This window comes from Diadema antillarum, unplaced genomic scaffold (genome assembly GCF_040938485.1).
Source record: "Diadema antillarum isolate AM-2024a unplaced genomic scaffold, OU_Dant_1.0 scf00000226, whole genome shotgun sequence".
Classification (NCBI taxonomy): Eukaryota; Metazoa; Echinodermata; class Echinoidea; order Diadematoida; family Diadematidae; genus Diadema; species Diadema antillarum.
This window is the reverse complement of record NW_027271115.1, coordinates 2,546,168-2,571,279: the sequence shown is the minus strand read 5'-3', so window position 1 is coordinate 2,571,279 and position 25,112 is coordinate 2,546,168. Positions and strand designations below refer to the sequence as shown.

The 25,112-nt window shown below is 36.7% G+C and overlaps 1 protein-coding gene across 2 annotated transcripts in view; it reads left to right on the top strand.

Moving 5' to 3' along the window:
* Window positions 1–25,112, top strand: part of LOC139724742 (ras-related protein Rab-3-like) — a 61,961-nt gene that overhangs the window by 5,658 nt on the left and 31,191 nt on the right. The window contains exons 1-2 of one of the 2 annotated variants that reach the window (XM_071635863.1): window positions 3,209–3,796; window positions 15,512–15,739. In XM_071635863.1, coding sequence (XP_071491964.1) covers window positions 3,770–3,796; window positions 15,512–15,739 — 255 coding nt within the window. In that variant the 5' untranslated portion in view covers window positions 3,209–3,769. Of the gene's footprint in view, window positions 1–3,208; window positions 3,797–15,511; window positions 15,740–25,112 lie in introns of those variants that run through there. The other variant, XM_071635864.1, reaches the window with a different exon arrangement.

Here is a 25,112-nt window from a genome sequence, read left to right as displayed (position 1 = left end):
CCTCTCAGTTCATAACACTCCATATTGTGATTAACATTTTGGGTAAAAAGAAATAAGTTTGTTGATATGGAATGTATAAAATACAGAATAATATCAGTTTCTTTTCACATTTCTTTTTGTATGTAAACAGCAAATCTTCCTGATGGCTTGCAAAAAAAAGAATGTGATTTCTACTGGGAGTATAGCATTGTGACTGTGAATTTGTAAATTAGAGATGAAATTTGAAAGTGTGTATTTCAAGTTGCTCTACAGATATGGAAATGATGGCTTCAATCCTCTTCTAGAAGCTCTCACAATATTCATAAACCATGGCTAAAGAAAGCATTATGATCTTATTTATACCATATGATGTTTGGCATAGCTGACTGTTTATCAGTCAGAAAAGTCATATTTCTAGGATTTCACCACATATAGTATAATATACTCTATTAAGCTTCTTCTTGTAACATATATATAAAAGTATACTATTGGGATATCACGATATGGCTAGAGCTCTATAGCTGCTTAAATGTTTGTGCCACGACTTGTCATGTACAAATGTAATGATGTCCTGTTCTCCATTGCATGTACATACACCGTTTTGTATGTATCTCTCTCATAACAATGTTTGGTCAAATGAAGACCAAGCTACGCTTAGGCCATCGCTTGAAAGCCAGAATTGAATTTTTTCCCCGCTCAGTATACTGGCCAGTGTTTCTAGTCAGTCATGGAAATTTGTTACTATTTGTTTCTATCAATTTTGTTGAAAATACAGTGTATGTGAATCTGAATAAAAGCCACTTATTGTGTATGCTGAGTTTGTGAGTTAGCAGTACATGTCTAGAAGAGTTAGGTTGTCTTTTTAAAGAATCACTTAATTGTCTTCAGATTTGATTTTGGATTATTTTGATTCTTTTGTGACGGTAGCTCTCTTCCAGGCTTTGTACAGTGCCAAAGGAGTAGTTCCAAATGGTTCTAAATGTGATCCTTTCATATTGAGCTACGGACAAGTCACAAATAATGTGATCAATAACTTCCCTTTGTCTGAAAGAAAAAAAAACACTATCCTCTACACTTTACGAGATACAATGTAGGTGCGCATTGTATTGCTGTAGTCTATAGTTGCTCCAAGGATGCTAGATGTAGGAACAAGTGAACAGCATACAAATAACTGTACTTCTACGATTTTCATCTACTCTGTAGTACTTAACATTACCCCAGCATTCATTGGTTATCACTTAGAGCTTGTGTACAGTTCAGAAAATTACCTTTCTTTTTTTCTCAGTTGGTTAGGCCCATCACTCATTTTCACAGCAACAAAATACTTGAGCTTGCCCCAGGTAACAATTTGTGGAATTCATGTTTGAACAAATAATGAACTTAGGTAGACCATTTGACAAGAAAAGTCTGTCAATTAACACCTTGGGAAGCATCCATTTCATCACTTTGCAGTGATGCTTAAAGAAAAAAAAAATGTATATATTTTTTTGTTGTTGTATTACAAGTATATTTGTCAAATACTAGTTATGTATTATGGACTTTTTGTTGCTGGCACGTGGATGTGCTTGCAAGCTATACAAGGATTATATGAATAATTTGACTCAACACGGGAAAACTCACCCGGCCCGCACTTTGGCAGGGGTCTGTGGGAAATGCAGAAAATCAGGCTGTCAAGGTGTTAACAGTACCATGGATGGTAAGGTGCAAATCTTGTGTGTGCTTTCGGGAGAATCAAACCCTTGAGATGAAGTCGTGTAATAAAAATATCCTTGGTCAGCATTCTCATTGCATTTAGTCAGAACAAAATTCATAAGTGTGAAGTTGATAAAAGACACTGACTCCACTCTTCAAAATTTCTGGCAACATTTTGGGTGTCTCTTGGCACAACTGCTACAGAGCTTTCACCAAAGTTTCATATGAATTTCTTTTTTCAACATAGCAATGTAAAAAGCACATTCTCTAGAAATGCAAACCACTTCACGCCCTTAGTTTGAGCTGGACTCCATACAGGGAGCTGTATACAATGTAGCTCAGCTTGGAGGACTGTTTGTATTGACTGAAACAGTTTATTTGATGGAGAAAAGAGAAGCTTCAAGAAGATGATTTGTGGTCAGTCTTGGGTCTGTGTCAATTTAACCATTCAATTGATTTTCTGTTCTTTTTTTTTTTAGTTCTCAAATTTTCACTTTCTTCTTTTAGTTACACTGTCATCTCAGTTCTATCTGAAGCACTTCTTTTATGTTGTCAGGTATTCACAACAACTTTAGCTTACAGCTGCTTTGTAAAGGGCTTTAATAGTCAGTTTGCTGAACTCTGATTTGCCCTGTTTACCCTCCTTGAACAGTAATCTGGCTTACACAGAATTTTCTTCTAGTGAAAGTACAATATGTGATTCTATGCTGCCAGTCTCAGTCCACTGTGTATCTGTATATGGATTGCCTCCATACAAAAATTGTTTGCCTACCAGTCTCTCTACTCAGTCATTTATTATTTCCCATTTAATCATCATCTCTTGCTTATCAACAGTCAAAATGTTTTTTTCTATTTAAACTCTCATCTTTCTATCTGTCTCTCCCAGGACCTGCACTGTATGGTTCTCATCTTTTATTTCTTCAATGTCTGTCAATCTACCGCTGCCCTGTATTTTCAGTCCTTCCTATTTTGGCCATCTATATCATTGGTCAATTGACCATTCACTATTGCCCACACCTATTTTCTCCATGCCTTTTTGAGTGTGTTCCATTGATGGTATTTTGAGTAGCCGAGGTACATACTGGATCAATGAGTGTTGGAATAAAGAAATTCTGTGAACCAGGTGGAGTTGTGTGGCTTCCCAAGCCACTTGCATGCATTGCTGAGCAGGTTGGATGCAAGATGGATCAATGTTTATTAGCTGGTATGCCCATATTCAACCACAGTTAAACGTGTGCTTTTTGTATGCGCTATGAGTTTGTGTGTGTGTGTGTGTGTGTGTGTGTGTGTGTGTGTGTGTGTTTGCTTGTGTGTGTGTGCACACGAGTGCGTCTGAAGGCAGTGCATGTCCCAGTGGTTATGCAGAAATGCGTGCTACTGCACAGTGAGCCAATCCCTCTTTGGATGCATTTTTCCCATCCGGCATACACACTGACACACTGGAATGAACACACACGCACACAAACAGATGCTGTATATCCACACACACACACATGCTGGATAGTGGGTTTCCGCTCACTCTGCATTGCTAATGTGCAAAGCAACTCGCCTGAAGTCTGTTGATGAAATGGGCAAACCTTTAGCTGAATGCATTAGCAGTGGATTATTGATAGACGAACCTGGGATTCAGTTCCACACCACATTGTGGTCTTTGCTCATTCCACAACCACCCTACCTAGGGGCTTGATCTTGCCTGCGCTCACACTCCAAAAACCATCACCGCCTTTCATCTCCCTTGGTCTGACAAACTCTATCTCCTCAGCTGGCGGTGCTGCTCGCCTTGTCTTTGAAGGAATCATGAAGTGGAGTTAGTGTCCTTTTCTCACAGGATACTTAGTTTGGACAACAAACTCTGCTGGTTCTAGTTGTCTTAAGAGGTGTTATTTTCTTACTGCTGCTTTTGTGTATGTCAGCTGCATCGAGGCACATAGTTATTTTCCTTACAAAGAAAGATAATCTGGATTAAAGAGGAATAAGTGACCAGAAGGGAGGATTGACTGGTAGTCTGGTAGAATCCAAGACATTGGACCTTATTGAGGAGTGTTATTGAGGAGTGATCAACCCCACCCACCTGTCATCTCAGAGTTTGGTTCTTCATATGATGAGACACGAGGCAGGACTACAGGTAGCTTTCTCACATTTACTCTCAAGCTTGACATCTAACTTGATCATTTCATTTTTATTCTGATTTCACTATTTTTATTCTATTTCTTTTTTGATATTTTTCTAACTGATTTTTTTTTAAAGGATTTGCTGTTGCTGTTAAATAGCTTTCAGGAAGAAAGCAAAAATTCTGTTTCATATTCAGTTTCTTGTATCCTGTTGCAAAGCTCATTTTTCTCCATGTCACAATAAGTTTAAATTTCCTGAACTAGTTTTCCTTTTCTGAGGAATTCATGCCAAAATAAGGGAAGATATAAAGCAGCAGTAGGCGTATTATATTCCTATATCATGCAAAGCCATGAAAGTCTTGCCTACAATCCCCAGTTTTCCTTTCTGCATCAAAGCAGGAAGGCAGGATTGGTCAGCATCTTTGAATTATGAAATTAGTTTCCCATTAAAAAAATCTGACATATCAGCATCCGCACCAAGGTTCAACCTCTGTGCCAAGGTTCAACCACGCACAAAAGCACATAGGCTTTTACATTTAGCACATGGTCAAATTTTTGATGGCATGGTGGTTAAATCAAGGGTGGCTTGCATTACATATAATTTTAACACGTCTGTTGAATGCCTAGCTTCAAATGGAAAAGTCTCTTTTTAGGGAATGAGACATGTAGTATCATTCACATTGTCAGTTTACTCAAATGATATCTCAGTCTTGTATTCATTTCTGCTATAAAAAAATATGAAAAGAAATGTGTAAAAAGTCAATTTAGGGTAATCATGGTTCAAAATTTTCAAACCAACATTGTTTTTTTGGGGAAAAATACACTAATTGGAGAGTTGACAGAGGTTGAATGATGACTTAGGTCTGAGCTACACACTACTCATTCTTTTCCTTTCACTGATTACCATGACAACCCTCACTTTACAGCTTACCATCATATCGAGGAAGCATTCTCATCAGAACCAATATCAGACAATTTTATGAAGTTGTTTTTTGTTTTTTTTTTTGTGATCAGGGCATTGTCAAATGACTAGCCAGATCAAATTATGTTTTCATCAAGAAATGTTTCAATAAAGGCATAATTTACCATTTGCAGATGAAACGAAAACCCAGCATTAGTGCTGTAAAATAGTTTTAAAATAATGAGTTAGGGATAGAAACAACAACTGTAAAAATTTGAATCAATAAAATCGATGCTAAGTATTGATAAATATACAAAATGTGAACAATATTGATAAAGAAAATGCTTCCAGCCTAAACCATCTACAGCTACAGTTTATTGAGAATAATGCCGATATCTCCTTACGTAATATGTATATTTTAGGCTTTATTGAAAAACTTTATATGGTAGGATGTTTTGTGGTACAATAGACCTACGCATGTGCATGAAATGTGATATCTTGAACATTTTTTGAATCACTCTCGTAAAGGTAAATGGGACCTTTCATGCTTCAGCATCCCAAAGCAGCCCCTTTCAAAATCACTATGTACACATGTATGCAGTATGTTTGTGTGTGTGTGTGTGCAGAAGGCAGATGTGTGAAAATGTACTTTTTGTAAGTACTCTAGTCCATATCCTCCCTGTCTCACACAGTTCTGCATGTTGATCTCCATTTTCAGAGGCTTTTCTAGGAATGAGGGGCAGATTACCCTCATACAATGATATACCAAAAAAATCTGCAGGAATAATAAAGAAAAGGGGGGTTCAGATGTTAAGGTTTGTACAAAATTGGGAGTTTATGACTGTAAAGGATTGTGACAGTTCTAGTGTTTCCACATCATGTGACGTGGTGTTTATGATATAATCTTAATAGTTTCCCAAAGCTTCTTGCTATTTAAGTAAATTCTGAAGAGAAACATACCCTATTTTCCCTTCTTGGATTTGACACAGTTTTATCATATCTGAAAATTCGTATTTGCTTATAACACATATAAATAAAGAGCCTGCCTTAACTTATAAAGTTGATAAGAAGAGATTGTGCCAAGTATGTGTCCTGTGCAATTATGATACACTTTGAAATGCCACAGTTTTCTCACTGCATGAGTCCTTGTAGACTGGAACTTTTTTTTTTGAATCTGTTGTTTGATTTATACTTTTAATGTTAAAGTGAACTTAAATTTGGAGTGACATTTTACTTGATAGCAACCTTGGGTTTTTGTAAGGTGAATGTAAGTTTCATAATGGATGGGGTGGGGAGAAAGAAGGGACAGGGAATCTTAACCCGTTGAGGATGGTTTGAATTCGCTACAACATGCATGTTCCATAGACGCTTGCCCAAGTATACTCGGGACTCATCCTCAATGGGTTAAGTTAAACAGCCTGCCAAGAGGTCTTTGAGATTTATGGTCTATGACTTGGCAATTTTGTTAATCCACATAATACTTTGAGAATGCTGTTTACACCTCAGAATGTTGATCTGAGCATTTTCATTTTCATGATTGGTGGTGTTTATTTACAATGTGTGGAAGTCCTTCATTACTGTGCATCGTACATGTTTTCCTGTCTGCAAATGGAGAAAAGAACACGTTAAACTGAACGCTTGCCTGATTCAGGATTTTTTTTTTCATAAAGCTCTCTTTTATTTGTTGGAATTCCATTCTTCTGCATTGAGTAAACAGTTGTAAATGCATAACTTGGCTATGCCAAGCTTCGTCACTGGATTTGATCCAGGTTTTTTTTTTATATTCTTGGAATTACACTTTTTGAAGTTACCATTTAAATAATAATGCTGTTTGTCAGGTGTATAAAATCACAACTGCTGCATGCTTGGCTTGAATGGAGGCACACAAATGAAATATTTGCCTTTGATCTTTTATGAATTGAAAGAGAGTATGCAATGGAATATCTCTAGTCCTTTCTTTATATGAGTTTGTTTACACATCCACAGTGTATCAAAATATGAATGGCAGGGTCTGAGGAGCTGAGAAATTTTTGAAATCCTTTGGACTTGAAGCCTCCAGGCCTCAGATCATTAAATATTTGTTCCTTCCACACTCAGGGAATAGATCTGCTTACCCAGTGATTGATGATTTTTAGAATGAGGCCAGCCTTTAGGGGCAGGGTGAGGCTGCAGTGAAAACTTCTCAAGCCTCTATGCAATGGACATAATGTGTGTTCTACGAGGTCTTGGCTGCTACGAATTATGTAGTAGATCAACCTTGACAATATCATAGACATCATTGGATGTGTTAGTGAAATCTTTTCTGTTGTGAATCTTGGCTGTTATTTATTCCATGGTGGCCTCACAAGTCAAAGAGAAAGCATTGTTTGAACCATACGTACAGGACAAACTAGGCCTATAGTAGTTGCATATCAGGCATGTACACATCTAATCTATAAACTTTAACTAGTTACGTACATGTACATTGATATTCACATAAATCAAGCGTTACAAACAATTTGAAGTTTCTGCTATCATGTGATTCTTGTTGAAATATTCTCATTGTGAAATGAATTTCATTACTTTATTAAGATTTCATTCAGTCACAAATAAAAGTGAACTTTTGTGGAATCCTGTTGTGAAGTTATCTTAAATTGCTCCTGAAAGGTGCATTAGTTCTTCATGGAGATTGATATTTTTGTTGCAAAATCTTGATTATTAACCTGTATGAGGTAGATGCCTTTGTTATGAATTATTCTGATGTACAACCAGAATAGAGACCCAAATGTTTGTTGGTCGTCAGTGATATAAGTTCTGCAGATCTCATGTCTGTTCACATCTGTAGTGATCCACTATCACTTTTTAGTCATGGTTTCTCTCTATCTACTTGGAGTAATTGCCAACAAAAAGCACAATAATACTCATAGTTGTAATCATGTTTTGTTTGAATTGAAAGGATAGTGGTTTTAATAAGGAAAATCAGAGGGTTTGTCGTTTTGTGCAGAAATGATCTTTTTACAAAAATAGCCGAATGCCTCGAGCAGTTTTTCTGTGTTTTTTATACATCAGGGCCAGTCCCGCAATGTGCAGTTTCCAGAAAATTTCATTTAACTGCAGAGCTCTGTGTCTGTGCAATTGTCATCTCAGTCTCTCTAGAGAGAGCCCAAAGTAAATTTACAAGATTCGCTTGCACTGAAGTGGTTAATGAAGTCCCTGTCTACAGTTTCTTTTCAGTCTGCTTTTCAGTAAATATCACATTTTACTCTCACTACAAGAGATGGAAATGTGAATATCTTTGAATGAATGGAGATACTGAAAGGTGATCTTGTTAAATATTTCATATTACATGTACATAGTTTTTTTTTCCATTTTTAGTTTCTTTGAGTTTCATGTATCCACATAATTCATCAGTTCAAATGCATTGATACATTGCCATGAACATGTTTTCTACTACTTGTTCCATCCTGATTTGTATGAGATACCTGGTGGACTGGGTCATATTTGATGATCGATGCAGAACTCTTACATAATATCATGAGGTGACCATACTCAAAGCATATTCACCCACATATACAGTACTACTACACTAGGAACAACTTTACATGGCATATGGCATACACCTGCTTTTATTTGTTGAAGAGATAAACACACACACACCCACTGACACACACACACACACACACACACACACAAATACTGTGACCATTATGTAAAATGCTCTTCACTTTGACAAGCTTCTTTTTACGAATACAGTGTACTCCCGTTATAACGAACACGGTTATAACAAAAATCCGGTTTCAATGAAGTAAAAATTCAGGCCGCAACATGATCTGCTCTATGTGTTTTTATTGTTTATTTGTTCGGTTATAACGAAATTCCAATATTACGAAGAAAACTGCGGGTCATGAGGACTTTGTTATGACGGGAGTCTACTGTATGATGGTAACTATTTCATCCATCCATTGTTGGTAATTGTATACTGAAACAAGAATGCATAAATTATGTAAACATGTTGTTTTCATTATGTATGAGCAGAAGGGCATTGTCATGTACTGATGATATGCTATATGGGCTGCTTTTCATTCTCTTAAATTGCATAGTTTTTATCTTACCTCTGCCAAGATATGCATGCAAAAAAATTGCAAAATTATTTTTGATTATGCTCTTGAATTCATGAAAAGAAAGAAAAATAAGAGTGGATCACAAAAAACAACAATACTAACATACAAAATTAAACAGCTTCCACTATAATTTGACTTCTGACTGTATAGATCAACTTTTCAAAGTCCCCATTACTTCCCATCTGTACTCAAACACACAAGGACAGCCTGGCTTGCACACAACAATGGATTTGATCATGTAAAATTGTCTTGTGGTACAGCAGTACAGCCAGGATAGATTATTCTCACAAGCTACACACAAAGCAGGTGTTCTAGCAGGTGCCATATTGATCCACTCAGCTAATAAGATAGCATGGGTGGTTGTGCTGGAATGGAGTGTGTGAGATGATGTGTGTGTGTGTTTGTGTGTGTGTTATGTATTCATGTGTATAGCAGTCTGCTCCTATGTGTATATGTATGTAGGCTTACTGTATACCCTGACATGCATATGAGTTTTAGATAATTCTCTGCACATATAATTTATGCACGAGTAGTACACTTTATCTAATTTGGAGAGGCCCATCTGTGAGTTGTGCATATGTGATTAGCTAATTCCACAAGCCTTCAGTGCCTTCTAAACATGATACATTGTATAGCTATAGCAAAAACAGAGTATAATTGCCAAAACTATAAGAGCTAGTGGAATTTATGTTGTTCAATTTTTATTTTACAAAGAGAAAAAGATACGAAAAAATAAACAAACTAGAAACATTCTAGTGCATCAGGCACAAGAAATGGCTAACCTCCAGGAACTATGATATGTGTGCAAATAAAAAGCTGTATCTTGTTTATCATGAAATTTTGCAGCAATTAAAAGACTTTTCTCACACATTGTCAGTGGCCTGGGCAAAGTGTGAAATCATTGGTCACCGGACTGATTTGAAAATGAGTCTATTTTCTGATACACCTTCTTTTTACTTCAATCAACACTTTGCATATTTTGTAAGTGAATGGGATTGTTGTAGGAAAGGTGAATTTTACGTACTAGGCACTATGTCCTTACAACAATACAAGCATAAATGCTTTTACTTCTTGCACAGAATTATATATCAGGCGCCCCCTCACCAATAATGTTTTGCATAGCTGTACAGATCTAAAGTGTATAAAGGATACTTTCTATATTGTAGATATGAGGGGTTATAAGCAGACTATAGGCGTTTTCACATCAGCCCGATGTTTCGAAATAGCGCGCTATATTCTGACTTGGGAAATTAAAAAATATCTCGAGCTTAGATTTTTATCGGGCTGATGTGAAAACGCCTTATTTGTGTACCTTGTTAAATGATGACTGGATGATTTATGGACACAAAATAAAAGCTGCCATTCCTTTCATATCTAAAGGACATTTAAGCATAAATATATTATTCAAAATTGTTAAGCAAAGACAGTGCTGAAGGGATTCCATGTCAAACTCTCAGATTTTTAGTGGGAATGCTGTCTTCTTTGTGGCAGATGATTTGGTAATGGCTTTTGTAGTCCTGAGTATAGAAAAAGAAAAATGTTGAGACATCACCTATATGTTTTAGTGTATGTTACAGAACAAGTGGACATGCATGTTTCCTTACACAGTGTAGTATGCCATAAACAAATTAGCTCTCTTAATATCAGTACAAAGCTCATAATGCAAATAATCAAATATTAGAAGTCATGACAACTGTCCAATTATGAATCTCTTGTTGGTGCTCATCGAATGTAGTTTGTATGGCTGGGAGACCTAGTAGCCAGTGTTAGAGTCCTATATAACTACAGTTTGTTTTTGAGGGTTCTGTATCTGTTTGTGTCTATTTGTTTACAGTCTCTAAAAGGACTTTCCTTATCTGACAAGGATGTGTGTGTGTTCATGTCTGATGTTTGTTTAAGGCCTCTAATTAGAATAGTTTCAAGGGATTTAGTTGTCAATCCTGGAGCCTGTGTTGAAAATGTGTTAATACAGTGTACACCTTTGCTCCTAGGTCCTAGATAGAGCTGAAAATGTCTGTGAATGATGGGTTTTGTTGCTGACCTTGGTAATTCTCTTTGTCTCAAAGTTACAAGACCTGAATATATTATTAGAATTCTTACCCTGTATTCTATCAACCATGCCAAAAAAAAAAAGTTTAGGTGAACAGTAGTGTCTACACTCTAACAATGATAGATAGGTCCATACTTTTGAGAGAATGTTGATCTGATTGAAAGCAGTAATTATTATGTATTGTCGCTGGGGCGATAAGACCTCGTATCTACAAAATGTCTAATGTTCAGGAGAGCCAAAAACATGGCGGCCAAAGCACTGTGGCGAATGGGATAGCCTTTCCTTTGGCATGCCGTGGTGGCTTCATTTTTGGAGTAAGACAGTTGGGATTTGGACAGTACATCACTTAACCCATTATTTGACCAATAATCCAAAAAAGTCATTTTCACCAAAATTGCAGATACAAGGTCTTATCACCCCAGCGACGATATGCTACCTCTTGGAATGTTTCATGTCATTGTAACTTATGATGCAAATCTATCCGCTGCGATGGTTAATAAAACATAGTCTTGTGTAACCAAAGAGAAAAAACATCATTATAATACCCATTAATTCACATGTGAGAAACTTAACCCATCGAGGACGAGTCCCGAGTATACTAGGGCAAGTGTCTATGGGAAATGCATGTTGTAGCAAAATCAGCCCATCCTAAATGGGTTAAATGAGTGTTCATATGGCTCCTTCATTTCATTCTGTATCTGAAATGATCAATGACACAATTCCAAGTGGCTACAAGCGTTTAGCTCTTATAAATAATAGATATAAAAGTCATATAATCCATGGTTCCAAGAGAAAGAAAAATTCATAAAATAATAAATTGGTTGAGAGCAGATCATCAGATGAGACTGATAAGGGCGTTAAATTGCCACAAAAGCCATAGTGTTTGAGGCAACTTGACGCCCTTATCATTCTCACCCAGCAAGATGAGAATTAAGAACGTGAGAATAGAAATTTCTTTTATGGGAGACCAATATCACATTTTGCTACCCCAAAAATGCTCCCTACCCCAGGTCTCTGCCTGAGTCAATATGACTGTGCAAAAAATGATGTGTAAAATTCTGAACCGTTGAAATCAAACATCTTTGGATTCAAGGGCATTAAAATTTTTGTGTTGCTAGGGAGCTCCAAAAGTGCTGAATACAGCATTATGGTAGTAGAAATGTAACCATTCTGACAATAGAAATTCCTCATGTATGTGAGAGAAATATGTGAAAACTTCATTGTGAAGGAACTGTAAGTCTACGTGTTTTTCAAGGACATGTTATGTTTGTCACCCGTACATGCACACACAATGTACAGAATGCATGTGCTATCAACCATAGTTTGACTGTTGATTGTAATAGAACTTTGATTACACGTACAGTGTACTACACTGTCAAATATGGCTCATTCTTGCATAGCAGAAACCATTGTGTCATATAAAATGTAGTACCGTTATGGGTATTTACAGACAATTAGGGAGCCTCCAACTTTTGATGACATATCAAGTGACCATAAAAATCAAATGAGGTTTAAAAACGAATTGCAAACTGAAAGGGTTGTAATGGGCTTATGAACAAAAGAAACTTTCAGTACATGTTTCAATGACTGTGATGTCTTTTTTGGCAGATGAGCTACAATAGAGTATGATATCTGTAATAGAAAGGAGGATAAATCCATCAAGATCTGCATCAAATGGCTTGGCTTTGGCTATTTAAAGTTTGGTGGCATTTATTAACTGTGGTCACTTTGATTATATTTACTTATATTTTGACTATGTTTCCTTTGTACAAAATTGGAATTCAGTGCATTGATGAAGTATTGAAGAACATAATATACAAGTGTGCATAAATCATAAAGGTTGTTATTTATGGAAAGAGTATTTTTTCAAGTTTCTGCTCAAAAATTATATTTGTTTAACTGTCTCAATGACAAATGGGTCTGACAAACCATATTTTCATGTCTTTACAGCAAAAGTTCATGATGTAGTTGATATAATATTTAAAGAACTTCAAGCATGATCTTTGTGTAACAAGAACCATACAGGACATATTAATCCCATATCTTTTATCTCAAACTACAACTCAGTTTTCACTGTGACTCCAGCAGTGGGTCATAAAAGGTATCAGTCATTCTTCTACTTACTATGCAGAATGAATGCAAATTTTTGTTAGGGGCATGCCATGTAAAATCCCACAAAATGGCTTTGATGTGTGGGTGTAGACTGAATTGGAACATTTGGAGTCAAAATCCATTATTTATTGAGTATCTTATTATTGGGGAGTGTGTCTCCCCATGAGGCTGGCACACCCTCAGTGCTTAATGCTGGTATGGGAGTAGAACAGCACAGAAAATTTTGTTCTGTCAATAGTGCACTGCGTGGATGCACAGTGCAAGCCTTGTAGAGTGTGCAGATAATAAAATATATTTTGAAAAAACACATTTTGAACTCTGGCATGCCACATGCAGTGAGGTACTAACAAAGCCACCTAGTCTAAATACCGGTAAGCCATATCCATTCAGGATGTTTGATAGATGCTGAGAATTCAAATAATATACAAAAAATTATCTGTGGTCATATAATCATTCAACCATTAATGCAAATAACACAAATAATTGTACCTAGCATGAATTCTAGAAATCTATCTTGTATCCCAATATCAAGTGCAATAGAAACCAAACAGTACTATGAAAACCTTTTATGAGGCAAATTGAGGAAAGAGGAAAGAACAGAGAAACAAATTTGATTTTGGAAGGGAGAGAGAGAGAGTTTTATGAGGGTGGTGTGGGTGTGGTACATGTATTTATAAACTCTGTACAATGAGATATGCTGTAGGCTACCAAGACAGTATACACTTCCTGTTCGGAAATTTGGGGTTTTGAATATCATGATGATTGTTGTAAAGCATATCTACAGAGAAATGAAAGGTGACATTGCACCTGAAATAGCATTTGCTGATTTCTCTAGTAAACGAAACCACTTGCAGGAATACATCCAGCTTGATTAATGAAGTGGGATCAGTTTGCTAGTTCAAGACTTCTGATATCATCTGTTGTTTATCTGTATATTGTTGTATTGTTACAATTGTAGGCATGCCTGATGCAAGCTGTGCTTTTTGATGCCATGAATTGTTTCTCTATACAAATGAATTTTCATTGTAATGATTTGGTATAGAAGGAAATAAATGTTACTTTAAAAGTGATTGAATTTAATCTGTAGGACCACAATTATTTCTAAGGAAGACCTTCTCATGCTAGCTGCACTGTGTGAGTCAACTTAATTGATTTACACACAGAACTTTATATTTACCCTTGTCTAACATTTATTGTGTGGAAAAATTCCTGTTTAGAGCAATTGTGAAAGTGAGTAACTATCATTAAAAAAAGATGTTTGAAGCAACAGCAGTGATATTAAAAAAAGAAGAAGACATGTGCCATCTGACCAATCAGGATTTGGCTGACTCAAGTATGTATTACTAATCAGCCAAGGAGTGGGCCAAAGACTGCATGAGGCAAAGGTTATAAACTTTTTCCATAAGGCATTTTTCAGGCCAGTAACTTGTTCTATGCAAGAAAGATGCATTGAAACCATTGTTAAAAATTCTGAAAAAAAGGTCATCTGTATTGCTTTTTCTTGCCTCACATGAAAAGAATTGATGCTAGAATTGTGCTATGATTTGCGCCCAGATGGGACGACAGCCAAAGTTGGACACGTGAATAAAATTTGTGCATGAATGATCATATTCTTGGTTACATTTAGAGGCTGGATTATAATTTCTTTGCCTATTGCAACCACAATTCAATCCAGAGCAGAAAAAAAAAAGGAGTAGGAGGAATATTTAGTGAAATGGAAAGGTGGTGATGGTATGCGCTTCATTGCTTTCATTGTAAATCTTTGACCAGATTTTTTTTTCTGGAAAGGCAGTACCCTAACAAAATAAGGTTACTTCATTAACCCGTTGAGGATGGTTTGATTTTGCTACAACACGCATTTCCCATAGACCCTTGCACGAATATGTTTGGGACTTGTCCTCAATGGGTTAAATGCAGAATGTGATTGGGTAAACTATAGATACATGATGATTGCTGTGTGTTTATGAAATTTCATGAAATTTGAAGAAAATCACTTCCTTCCCTCATAAATTGATAAGTGATGTCATGGATCCACTACTTTCCCTTACAATCAAAGATTTTCAGATGTGTATGAATCCTTTCTTGGATATAGGTTTATCTGCCCAAATGCACTTAATTTACCATTAAAGGCTTCAAATATATATATACATATATATATATGTATATATATACGGTATATATATTCATATATATATATTTAAATTTCATGGAGAAATGTATTTCCTTGATTTTGGTATTATATCTCTTATGTCTGAAAACTCCATCCCTTGTACTGTGTTGTTGCCAGTTTGTGAAAGCAGTACAAGGATTTCACTGAATTTTATCAATTAACTTAGAAATTTATTCAGACCTTATGGCATGATTACAAAGTTTGTTCAAAATAGATTCTTTGTTGGGTTACTCTGCATGTGATTGTATAGGGACTGAGCCTTTTAAAATGTTTTGTTCGAAAGATGGAAAGAAAGAGAAATAGATAACTCTTAATTGAAGAAGATTGCATGCGACAATCATAAGACATATTAGTCAGTGTGTTAAATTAATTCCTCTCATTTATGAATCCATGTAGATGGCTTCAGCAACAGTAGACAACAAATGGCAGAAGGATGCCGCCGACCAGAACTTTGACTACATGTTCAAGCTCCTCATCATTGGCAACAGCAGTGTGGGCAAGACTTCCTTCCTCTTCCGTTACGCAGATGACTCCTTCACATCGGCATTTGTCAGCACAGTTGGCATTGACTTCAAAGTCAAGACAGTCTTTAGGCAAGACAAGAGGGTCAAACTACAAATTTGGGTGAGTCAAGACCAGAGGGTCAAACTACAAATTTAGGGGAGTCCAGACAAGAGGGTCAAACTTCAAATTTGGGTGAGTCCAGACCAGAGGGTCAAACTACAAATTTAGGGGAGTCAAGACAAGAGGGTCAAACTACAAATTTGGGTGAGTCCAGACAAGAGGGTCAAACTGTAAATTTGAGAACTCATAGTCAAGGCAGAGGTTCATACTGCAAATTTGAGTGAGTAAAGACCAGAGGGTCAAACTACATTAAATATGGATGAGTTTTGAAACAACAGGGTCGAACTACAAATTTGGATGAGTTAAGACAAAAGAATCAAATGTCAAATTTGAGCAAGTCAAGACCAGAGGGTCAAACTACTACCTTTGGTGAGTCAAGACAGGAGGATCAAACTACAAATTTGGGTGAGTCAAGACAAGAGGGTGAAACTATAAGTACAAGTAAGGCTATAGAAGAAAGAAAACCAAAACCCAGCTTTTGTTGTAAAGGCTGAGATCCAGTGATCTCATTTTTAAGACATTTGTGCACATCTGTTGTCTCGTCTCCAGACTTTCAACTCGGCACAAACCTTACTGTCATTCCTTTAAAAATGTGCATACACACAGAAACAGACAGAAAGACACACACACACATACACACACACACACACACACACACACACACACACACACACACACACAAATTATCACACTTGGAGACTGAATGACAGACTCAGATCAAGTGGGTTGACAGGGGCATGGAGAAAAAAAAGAAATAATGAATCATGTGGCATGATGATATTGATTGTAAAGAAGGACAGAATTCATTCTTCTTGCTAATGCCTTATGGTGCGTGATATATCCCCTGGGTGATTGCTTTGTACATTGCACATTAGTATGCCTTCAAGACCACTTGGTGTTTTTTTTTTCTTTTTTGCACATGTGATTTGCATAATGCCCAGACACGCTTCTAATTTGAAATACAAGTATCTATCTATCTATATACTATGTGTGCAAAGTACTAACACAACAGTGCTTTTGACGAGAAAATACTTTTTTTTTCTCCAAGCAGCCATCTGCTGCCAGCTGGTGATGTCCAATGGTTGCCATTGTGATTTCTGATTTTTCATTAGAATTATTGAACCACAGGCAGACTATGATATGCCTACTAAGTATCATTAGATGTAAACCTTTGATAAGCTGTAATTTCCCTCTGGTAGGTTGGTGCAAGAAGAGCGATTGATTGAAATGAGTAACACCACTGTTCTGCCCAAATCTTCCCACAGTGAACCCATTTATTAGTTAATGATCATCATCACCATCAGCTAATGAAACAGGCAGGGTTTTTATCTAAGCCACTGTCTTATATTAAAGGAGACCTCCAGATGATTTTCAGATTTTTACATTTGAACAACTATAAATTAGTTATACTGAGGACAGAGTTTCAGGATTTGTGATAATTAGGATGAAGAATAAGAATATTTTCTAAAATTTAGAACAAATTGCAATGAACAAGGATGATGACATGGCAGAGTCACCATGAAAATGCATGAGTTGGGGCTCAAGGAAGCAGGACAAAAGAAGAAGGCATGCATAGATTTATACACAGGTGAACGCGCGAGCAAGCGGTATTGTAATGGAACTGCACTGCTACATTTCTGAAATATGTGAACCTCCTATGTCATCATCCTTGTTCAGTGTAATTTGTTTAAGGTTTTTCAAAGCATTGTTTCTCTGCTCAAGAACCACAATAAATTCCACAAATCTATACATGGAGTTGTCGATTTATGTACTACATGATGTAAAATTATGAAAATCGTCTGGAATGTCCCTTTAAACACTAGCTTGTCATAGAGATGAAGTCATTTCTGTTGATGTCAGTAACAAAAACACAGCAAGCATTTTTATCATTTCATTTTCTTAAAGGAATTGTTATTTTAAACAATTTAATCTCTGGCTGATAATATAGTAGAAATAATTATTTGATATGCATTATTTTTCAGTGGGTCAAATGAACTGAAAAGCCATAAGATTTGATATTCAAAAATTATATTTTTATATAAGCAGTATACTACCTTGAACCTTTAAAGATATGATCCTGATAGCAGCTTGTCCATGAGCCTAAACTGGGATGCTTGTGCAACAGTAGGTGACAGTGTTAGAAGTAAGAGTAGGTGACAGTGAAAAAGTTGTATGTAGGCCTCCTGTAAAATTTGTGTGTACCATCATGTACTATAATGACTATAATAAACAGGAAGTGATGATGAAAAAATGGTGATGCTGTCAGCTCTTCTTAAAGTGATGTTCTAGAAATGTGATAAGTCAGATGACTAATAACAGGGGATGATTGTAGCATTTTTTAGAGTATTGGAATAACACTTGATGTTCATTTTCCTTTTATAATGTATTTTGTCATGCAAGATATCTGAAGTAAACAATTAGTTATAACATCTAGCCATTTTACTTTAACAGTAATGTTTGGCTGTTGCCACAGTTTTGAAAACTTGGATAACAAAAACCATGATAGAGGAAAAAAACTCAAGGAGAAAGTGATACACTTTCACTTTAACTCACTAAGTTTATTGCTTGATATCACTCATTCACAGCAAGGCCTACTTGTGATAATTTGCTTAGAAATCAGCAAAATTAGAACAGTGCTTCAAATCAGACATCATTTGTACATTGATGTACAGTGTTTATTCTTCAATCTTGCCTCTACATCACTTCTGGCTAGAAGTAAGTGGCATGCCTTTGTTATGTAATCTAACGCCTGACCAAATGGAGAGGAGGCATTTGTGAAATGGGAAAGTCCGCCTCAATACCTTCTCAGTCAAGCATATAATTACTCTGCCCCATTGCGAAGGAGAAAGAGCAGCTGAAGCGTGATTACGTGATGCAGAGGGATGGCATCATTGCTAATTGAAATGTCTAATGACTTCAAAAAGGGGACCACTTTAGATTACCAATCTCATTCTGCCTTAGTGAGTCCTTAATAGGAATGGGGAAGGAATAGTACCAGTACTTTGGTCCTTTGTCCCCCTTTTTTACCAGGATGAGAAAATGAACAATGACAAAATGTCCACCATCTGAATCACTGTATTGAAAACAGGTTTGTGTACGTCATGTTTATTAGCATGATTTATAAGATTCAGTCTTATTTATGAAGGAGGTGATTTCTGAAGACGTTCATAATTACATGTGTTAACTGGTACAGTCGTGTAGTATGTACACATAAAAGGTGCACTTTGAACAAATTGCAGTCTTTAAATTGATGCTTGGAGGAGATTTACCCAAGTCTAGGCCAGAAAAAATCAAGAGATTTGCCCATTTTATTATATGCCAGAGTAATAAAAGATAGTATTTGCATGAACTATAAAGCAATTTACTCCTTCATGAAATTGTTGCTTATATGTTCAATATCCATGCCTTTGCAGAAACCAAGAAACAAAGAAACAAAAAAAAATGAAATTGGTCTGTAAAATGGTGGAAACCAAAATGTCAATTGATTTTTAGAATGTTTGAAGCCCAAATTTCAGATTTGTTTGTAGAAAGATTGGAACCCAAATGTCACTTGGTTTGTAGAATGGCTGGAACCCAAATCTTGATATCTGAAGTAGATATGAAGTAAGATGTTTAGAGATATAAAAAAGAATTATGCTAACATTTTCCTGTATAATTTGTCAAAAGCAAGTGACTCAAAAACCATGACATCACTAGTTCTGAAATATCCCTTTGAGCTCATGTTACTAGTGGTCCATGAATGTAACAACCTACTTGTAAGTTACAACAGAAATCCAAGATAATTACTTTTTTTTTCAATCAAAGAGGTAATGTCTGAAGAATTATGTCATGGCATATATTGAGTTACCAACTAGAAATCCTTCTTTTGGTGTTGATGATAATAATAATAATAATTGTGTGCATTGATAAGCCAAGTAATGCATTTTCTTTCTTACTTCATCAAACTAGTAATTTTATGTTCCTTGTTATTAAATCAAAGCTGCTATCTAATGATATTCCTACAACTTGTAGTTTGACGTCTCAGCTACATGATCACAATGCTTCTAGTTTCTCCAATTTGTGAAATGAAATCTACAAGAAAAAAGGCGTTGAAAATGAATGCTGATTTTTTTTTCCATAATGGAATGAAATCCCCCCTTTTATTTCTTAATTTCATTTTGCTTAAAACCCTTTGAGTAAGGGCTGATTTTGCTACAACATATGCTTCCCATAGACAACTGCCCAAGTATTCTCGGGACTTGTCTTCAATTAGTTAATCTTTTCTCTGCTTTGATATTCTCTTGTACAGTTGTAGCTCGTTCCAAGACTCTTACTGTGTATATCATATCTCTCAACATTACTTTAAAAGGGGGAGTTTTTATGCAATCGGCTCATCATGAAATCAGCCTGAAAAATAAAATTGAGCAAATTTGTCGCTTCTTATGCTTTGAATGGGCCTTTGAATTAAGAGTGTTTGATTGTGAGATGAGGGAAGTAAGCATGAGAAGGTACATGTGTTTGGTACACATTAATGCTATCAGTAGTATCATTGTAAACATCGCTAGCTGAAAAATGCGCTGTACAAAATGGCAGTGCAAGTGATATGGACTTTTTTGAGAAGCTAAAATGTCTTTGTGCAAAATGTCATGTGTAATATTATCTCATATCTTTGATTTTGAAGTGGTTATATGGCAGGGGTATAACTGCTATGTCATTTGTAGTCTTCATATATGTTATGTTGTTTGTAATCCTCTTTCTAGGCCTGTAGTGTAAGTGAATTTGCTGTCGTAATGCCGACCAGTCACCTTTTATCATAGTAGACTGCGTACCGCCAGAATCTTTAGTTGCTATGGCAGTGGTGAGCTTTTGAAGCACTTGCTCAATTGTCATGAACATACAAGCATGTACATGTCCATGGAATTAGTATGAAGAATTCATCTTACCCGGCCTAGCACAAAATATTTATTGCAAGAAAAGAAAAAAAAAAAGCTTTGTGTTCCCAGTATTTTCCTCCCATCCATCTGTGATGTTTTATTTTTATGCCTCCGCCACGTAGTGGTGCCGGAGGCATTATGTTTTCGGGTTGTCCGTCCGTCCGTCCGTACGTCCATACGTCCGTACGTACGTCCGTACGTCCGTACGTACGTCCGTACGTACTTCCGTCCGCTTTCGTTTACGCGATAACTTGAGTAATATTCACTGGAATTTCACCAAACTTGGTCCAAGTATGAAGTATGATGGGGCAATGATTTGATTAGATTTTAGGTGAAATCGGCTAAAGGTCAAAGGTCAAAGGTCAAGGTCAAATCATGAAATTTATCCGTTTACGCGATAACTCAAGACTGTATGGAGCAAATTTCACCAAACTTTGTTGGAGGATGATGTATGATGGGACAATTACTTGATTAGTTTTTCAGTGAAATCGGACAGAGGTCAAAGGTCAAAGATCAAGGTCAAATCCTAAAATTTATCTGTTTACGTGATAACTCATAACTGGATGAAGCAGCTTTCACCAAACTTGGTCCAAGGATGATGTATGATGGGAAAATTAGTTGAGTAGATTTTAGTGACATTGACAAGAGGTCAAAGGTCAAAAGGTCAAGGTCAAATGCTAAAAATGTTGCTATTTCCCCCATATCTATGCATTGCCTGCAGTTATTTTCTTGAAACTTAGTGTAGACATGTACTACTGCATAAAGATTGTCCAGAGAGAGTTTCATGTCATAAGGTCAAAGGTCAAAAGGTCATAGGTTAGGTGAAAATGTTGCAATATCACTTTTCTCACAAATGGTTCAATGTATCTTCATTGAACTTGGTACATATGCATGTACTGACTGGCAGGGATTATCTAGGGAATTTAGGGGTCATGGGTCAATAGTCAGGGGGTCAAAGGTCAAGGTCAACTTCTCAAAATGTTACTATTTCCCTCATATACGCCTGTACTAGTATATGCAATGATTGCATTATTAGTTTTAAAATTTAATATATGTACATGTATTACTTAATGGAGATTCTCTTGGAAATTTCCAGCCAGAAGGTCAAAGGTCAAAGGTTAGGTTTAAATGAAAAAAATATATATATTTTGTACTGGTAATTACACTCTTTCTTTATATTTTGAAAATTATACTCAATGCATAAACTTATAATAAGGTCGGTCAGAAGTCAAGTAAAAATTTCCAATTCCCCAAATATGTGTACCTGCACTCTTTAATAGACAATTATAGCAAACCCAGTTTGTGGAAAGTGAACATTCAAGATATTTCTGATAAACCTGTTATTTCGATATTTTGCCAGTTATGTGAAACTGTCATCACACATTGTGAAGACATTGAACTATACACCTATTGGGAGAATCATGCATTATGGCGGAGGCATCAGTCGCTGTAGCGACATTTCTAGTTTTTCTTTTTTCTTTTTTTTTTTCTTCTCTGTCTCTTTTTGTCAGCCTCCAGCTCTTTCTGTGTCTGTAGTAATAAGGAGAAGTGGTTAAAATCCCCAGCCTAATGTGCTGCCTGGTGATAAACCTTGCATTATTAATCTCATTCCAGTTTTCGTGTGCTAAGTCTCCCCTGCCCCCCCCCCCCCTTCCCCCATTGCTCAACAAGACTGACTCTCCCCCTCTTTCCTGACTCTTTTATGCAGACGGAATTTTTATCTCAGCCAGTGAGTCATTTTCAAAGGCTCGAGTCATTTTTATTATAGTTTCTAACAATTTTGCCAAATCTAGCAGGTCTGAACTTGTCTCTTCTGGAGTCAGTCCTTGCAACACTTACTATGTTTTCTGTCTTTATTTTGTAGAACACATGATTTCATGTACATTCAGCTCTTAGGTGTTTATTTGTACAACATCCTTATTTTTAATAATGCTAAGGTAGAAACATTTTGAAAGATCATTTGTTTTTCTTTGCATTGGGTTAATTCAAGGTACTCAATGAGATTACAGAGTTCAGGAAATAGAAATTATGTTATTTATTGTAATATAGCTTGTTCATTCAATAATTTCTAAGTAGTTGTCTTATTTTTCTGTGAATTCTGTTGAAAAAAAAACAGGCCCCATAGTTAAAATTACCTGGGCTGAGCTCTCACAGTATCATGTAACAAAGATGACTTACTTTCATCACATAAAGTGATGCTTGCCTACAGACCTCATGGATTGAATCAATAATAAATAGGGATGGTGTTTGAGGATGAGTGATTACACCTATAGCTCAAGCTGTGTGCAGGAGGATGAGGATTGGAGTAAATGCATCAGTGTATGTAGGGGGCGAGAAACAAATGGGGTCATCCGACAAAAGAGACTTAATTTTGTTACGACCAAAATCACTCTGAGAATGATCGCACAAAAGAAACAATCAACTGATGTTCAGGCGGTTTATTAACAATGATATTGTGGGTACAGACTGGTAATCGGTTTCACATCAGTACAATAATGATCAATAGAAACAAATATAGTCAGTAATGGAATCACTTACGTACGCATTACACGCAATATCCCTGGAAATGTCCAAATACGATACTTGATGCACAAACGAATGATCCGCGATGCACCGATGAATGATTCCTCTGACGTAACTCCAGAGGTACAGGTTACGATAGTCCACGGTATAGATCCGGGGTAAAATCCACGATATACGTCCACGGCGAAACGTGCAGAGTCCAAATGTTGTGACGACCACGTCCAGTTGATGCGTTGAATGATGATTCACTTTATATTGTCCAGCTAGGAATCCAGCCCGTCACAGCTTTGCCGTAGCAATGTCCGTTGACATTAAAAATGGTATCTATCCCCAATGAAGGCAAATTAATTATCTGCAGGCAAAATGTCTCCCAGGCCTTATCTCCACAAACATAACAGGTCAGCAGGTAACACAGGACTGACTATAACAAGTCGCTTCAGAGCCAGAAGTGACGTAACTCTCAGAGCAGAGGTGTTGGGTACTCTGCCTACTGCAGAATTTCTCTAGCTTATATACTATCTATTCACCCCTTCTAGCACATTCTATAACTCTCTCCAACCTACTAGCCAGTCTAAGTTCCAGGAAACCTGGATGACTCACTGCCTAACTATGTACAAAACATCACTGCCAAGAATAACTACCAATCACATTGGGCTACAGGGACAGTGCCTCACTCAGCCAAGGTTATGTTAGCACTTCCCAGAAGATTCTGGAATGGGTGAAATCAATCTAGATTGAGTGAGCTATAATGTATTTCCTGCTACATGCATGTACTGTATAGCTACATTGTATACCACCTAGAAAATTCTCCACTGATCTAGTCAGCCTGTATGTACTATATCTATACCACATAGAATGTTCTCCATTAATCTGGTCAACCTGTGTACATACACATTAAAACAGCCATGCATACAGTACATCATACTGTACATAACTACTAGTGTGTACATTTGTGACACCATCCCCCATGGGAAAAAGAAAGCCTTGCTGTAGCAAGGGTTTCTTTTACCTTCACAATTTCTCATTGTTATTTACAACGAATGTGAGGTAAAGTCCAAGTCAAGCAACAATAATCACATACTATCACATGCCTGTTGGATAGCTATATTAATTCCATGTTCTCTTTTCATGGATACTATTTACAATGATATTGCTTGGATTCTCGGAGCTTATACAATCATATCAAACTGTTTTGCACACATTAATGAATATGCTTAACACATACACTGGAAATGATATGCGGTGAAAACTTTTCACCTTTGATACTCTCTTCATGTTACACTCTTGATAGAGCGTCGGCAATTACATTGTTCTTGCCTGCCACATGTTTGATTTTGAGTGCATATGGCTGCGTCATCATGCTCCATCTGAACAACCTGTTGTTCTTCATTTTGAACCGGTCTAAAAAGACCAAGGGGTTGTGGTCAGTATAGACCGTGATCTCCCCTTTGCTATTTGTCAAGTACACTTCGTATTGCTGGAGGGCAAGGATGAGACTGAAAGCCTCCTTCTCAATTGTGGAGTACTTCTTCTGGTATGTGTTCAATTTTTTGGAGAAGTAGCTAACTGGTCGTTCAGTGCCTTCTTCATCTTCTTGGAGCAAAACCGCTCCCACTCCTACATCGCTAGCATCTATTGCCACCTTGAATGGCTTTGCGAAGTCAGGAGCTGCCAAAACAGGCTCATTAGCAAGGACTGCCTTTAGTTTCTCGAAGGCTCTTTGACACTCATCAGTCCAGGTGTACTTTGCCTTGCCCTTCAGCAGGTTTGTTAGGGGGGTGACTACAGTGCTGAAATTCGGTACAAATTTCCTGTAGAAACCAGCCATGCCCAGAAATCTGAGCAACTCCTTCTTGGATTGGGGGATGGGAAAGCCTAGTATAGCCTCTACCTTGGCTTCTCTTGGCAATACTTGTCCCTGACCGACTACATGCCCG